The sequence below is a fragment of the Haliaeetus leucocephalus genome, unplaced genomic scaffold (genome assembly GCF_000737465.1).
Source record: "Haliaeetus leucocephalus isolate CR32 unplaced genomic scaffold, Haliaeetus_leucocephalus-4.0 Scaffold702, whole genome shotgun sequence".
Lineage (NCBI taxonomy): Eukaryota > Metazoa > Chordata > Aves > Accipitriformes > Accipitridae > Haliaeetus > Haliaeetus leucocephalus.
Window position 1 is genome coordinate 672,279 of NW_010973138.1, and position 3,991 is coordinate 676,269.

Sequence of the window (3,991 nt, forward strand, 5' to 3'; positions counted from 1 at the left end):
TATGTGAAGAATGTTGATAACACTGATGTTTTCAGTTGTTGCTCAGTAGTGTTTAGACTACAGTCAAGGATTTTTCAGCTTCTCATGCCCAGCCAGGGCACAAGAAGTTGGCACAGGACAGAGCCAGGGCACCTGACCCAAACTGGCCAACGGTGTATTCCATACCATGGGACGTCCCATCTAGTTTAGGAACTGGGAAGTGGGGAAGGGGAATCGCCGCTCGGGGACTGGCAGGGTGTTGGTGGGCGGGTGGTGAGCAATTGCCCTGCGCATCATTTGTACATTCCAATCCTTTTATTACTACTGTTGTCATTTTATTAGTGTTATCATTATCATTATTAGTTTCTTCTTTTCTGTTCTATTAAACCATTCTTAACCCATGAGTTTTACTTCTTTTCCTGATTTTCTCCCCCATCCCACTGGGTGGGGGGGGAGTGAGTGAGCGGCTGCGTGGTGCTTAGTTGCTGGCTGGGGTTAAACCATGACACAGGGGAAGGGAGACAGGAGCCTCTAGCGCATTATGTACAAATGGGGAGCCATGATCTGATAGGTGAGCAGTGGGAGTTGCAGGAGACCAAATTCATCCAGGACTTTTCTCTTGCTGATGCAACACCCTTTTCACGCTTCTCCTTTTTTCAGCCAGACTTCCTACAAAACCAAAACTTGCTTATTAATCATATCTGCCCATCTTCACTTCCCTGCATCCCCTTTTCCTCTTGTGAACTGACCAATTAATTAAAATCAAATCAGACACCTGATCTCAAAGACCAAGATTCCCAGAAGCTGGGAGAAAAATCACCAGCTAAGGAGACGAGTTCAAGCAGCACCCACACTGACAAAGTGAAGGCAACTTTCACACAGCAACATCTGTCCTGCTGCACAGCTGGATAGACACTGAGCATACGTGGCCCTCAGTCCTGGCATAGCACATACTGCCTCCTGCCTGGCTGGGAGCAGGAGGACATAGGCAGAAGAAGGGGGAAGAGGAGAGGCAGTAATGATGCGACAAAGCCAAATCATAGGAAACCTGGTGTCCCTAGCTCTGCTGTGCACTGAGAAAGTTGTCTGTTTTTTATTCCAGGTCAACCAGACACAACGAGCCATGCATTTGTCGGAGAAACTGTCATTTTGCCTTGCACCACCACCTCTCCTGGAGAGTTGATCTCTTCCAATTTAATGCTCTACTGGCAGATAGAATCTGTCTTAGTGCACTTTTTTCGCAATGGACAGGATTTGCTGGAGTTGCAGGATCCACGTTACCATGGCAGAACTAGTCTTTTTTTGGACCAGATGAAGCATGGCAACTTTTCCTTAAAGCTTTCCAACGTCCAATTACTCGACACAGCTGTATATACTTGCATCTACAGACAGACTGGGGATCTTCTCAACAAAACACAGAAATCTAAAATTAAACTCATTGTATCAGGTAAGATTTTTTTTTAGTTCAGAGGGAGGGAGTCGAGGGCAGCATTTCTTGTTGACAAGCCATGTATGGCCATCGACTGGGATGACTTCAATTTTTAAAGCAAATCTTCACTCAGTTTCACTCTGTTCCTTGCTTTTGTTGAAAGAATAAGTAAAAAGGGGAAAAAAAAAAAAAAGCATCTTTGTTCAGCTTCAGCGCAGCGTATCCACAGAAGCAGCAGGACTCCTGAAGGCAAGCCACCTGCCTCTTCCCTCTCCCTTCACAGAAGACATTAATGAATAATGAGGTCTTCCTGACTTTTAAGCATTTGATTATTTATCGGTTTGTACTGTCCTGGATTGACCTTGTCCCAGAGGAACAGGGGTTTGTTTCATTGTTTGCACTTGGGTCTGTGAAGCAGGATTAGTTTTATCTCTGGCAATTGGATCCAAAGTCCAGGCCATATACCCTTTCAGATGAAAGACAGGCAGTTGCTAATTACCTTTTCCCTTGCAGCTGGAAGATCTAGATCTGGTGGCAAGGCTGGACACATGCAACAAGAATTATTATTTTTTCTTCCTTAGGAAAATGAGTGAGACCATAACACATGCTTGAATAACGCCAAACAACCGAGCTAACACGTTTGAACTACCTACAAGCATGGCCAGCAGAATGATGGGGCATTGGGTTTGACTAGCTGACCAACTGAAAAAGCAAATTAAAAAAAGGGTATAGATATCAAAACGAATCATAGTTTTTTAAGGTGTCTTGCTTGAATAATTCAGCTGGAAACTTTCATTATGGTCAACCACACACATTTAATTCTGCTTAAAATAGAAAAATTCTGTTTTCAAGTCATATAAGCGCTCTAATATCTTTGTTTTCATGCACATCATTCTGAAGAGAAAAATGTTTTTAAAATGTAAAGTGAAATACATTAGTTCAGAAAATTTCAAAGTGAAATATTTAGCAGTTTTCAAAATAAAAAAAAGTGTTTTAAAAATGCAGAATCAATGTTTTCATCATCTAATTTTGGGAGCAATAAGGTGTCTTACTCTGATTTAATTCTGTGATCATAATTCAACTTTCAATTTGTTTGACAAATGTATTCTTTCTCAGAAAAAAACCACTAACCCTTAGATCAATTATCACTACCCTTTTTCTGTTCTAGGCTCAAACAAATAACTTTGATTATTATGTTTTTTTCCAGCTCCATCTAGCATTGAGGAGGCTCCTTCCCCTTCCGGTAAGGCCATACTCCTTAACCTGCTAAGTGTCTAAGTGATTATCCAGTGCTTTAATGTGAATTTGCAAGACTGGTAAAATGTGCTGAATAGAGAAAGTCCAGTAGACTTATGGTGCTTGTTCTTTCTTACCAAGTCTAGCAAAATACAGCTGTCCCAGACAGGTAAAAATATCTCCACCACTAAGACAGACCTAGACTGCAGAAAGAATATTGAAGTGCCAGCGGTTACTAGTCCGTAAAGCTACTCACCATTATGGGCATCATAAAAAGCAAGAAAACCCAAGTAACATGAAAGCCATTTGGTTCTGGCAGTTAAGGCCTTTGTAAATTACCTTGGTGTGAATGAACTACCAGACCAAGAGATTTGGGGGTCTTTTGGGGTAAATAAGGTAATAAATATTCTAAAAATACATGATTAATGACTCCATATAAGCTCTTCTGGGAAAATTAAAGTAGATCTCATCCAAAGGCAATTCTTAAGTATAGTGCAGATGCTAATGTCTAGGTTTAATCATTTCAGAGAAGTAACTACATTAGGGTCACTTGTAAACACTGCCGGAGTGAATACAATACAGAAAGGCTGTCCAGCTCTGACATGCCATTGTCAGTAAATTCTCCCATAAAAATCCTGCTTATAAGCCAAATTAATCTTATTAGCTCTACAAAATCTTAAATTGGTATCGAACCTGTAACATTTTGTCATATAAAAATCAATAGCTGCAATTGGTATTTTACTCAGTGTAGCTGAAAGATACAATCCATTACATAACAATAATTATATTAGAGTTAACATAGTAAGTTCAGTGACAATACGATGTTACAGCCATATCAAGTAGCAATAAACTCAAATAGAAACTAAGGAAGAGAAATGTTCCAGTATTTTATCTCATGACCACACAGAAAAAATCAGATCAGTACTTCATAAGCAATAAACAACTTGAAAAATTACAGGAAATATCCTTTTTTAGACCTAAGACAGCTCCTCTAGCTGGCTTAAAGGTCTTTAAAAGATATTAAGTTAAATTTGAGATGGTTATCATGTGCCATCAGTGACACAGCACCACATTATAACGTTATAAAAGCAAACAGAACAGGAGCTAGAATATCTCTAGCTGTTACCTTCCACAAGAAATAAGAAATTACCAAGGGTCAAGCCTTTTTAATGCAGTAGCAGTGGAAGATTTTCAAAACGAAAAGGTAAGTAGGCTGTATTTAAAGGAGATAGATATATCTCTGTTTGACTCAGCCAAAAACTTTTTGACAGCTTTTCGTTAATATAAACTATTTCTTAACATGAAGAGGTATTTTCTTTGGGGGGGGGGGGGGGGGGGGTTGGGGGG

General features: G+C 40.0%; 1 protein-coding gene across 1 annotated transcript in view; it reads left to right on the forward strand.

Moving 5' to 3' along the window:
• The first annotated feature begins 1,119 nt into the window (after positions 1–1,119).
• LOC104839767 (CD276 antigen homolog) overlaps positions 1,120–3,991 on the forward strand; it is a 5,413-nt gene continuing 2,541 nt past the window's right edge. The window contains exons 1-2 of the mRNA XM_010580240.1: positions 1,120–1,426; positions 2,616–2,651. Coding sequence (XP_010578542.1) covers positions 1,177–1,426; positions 2,616–2,651 — 286 coding nt within the window. The 5' untranslated portion in view covers positions 1,120–1,176. The remainder of the gene's footprint in view (positions 1,427–2,615; positions 2,652–3,991) is intronic.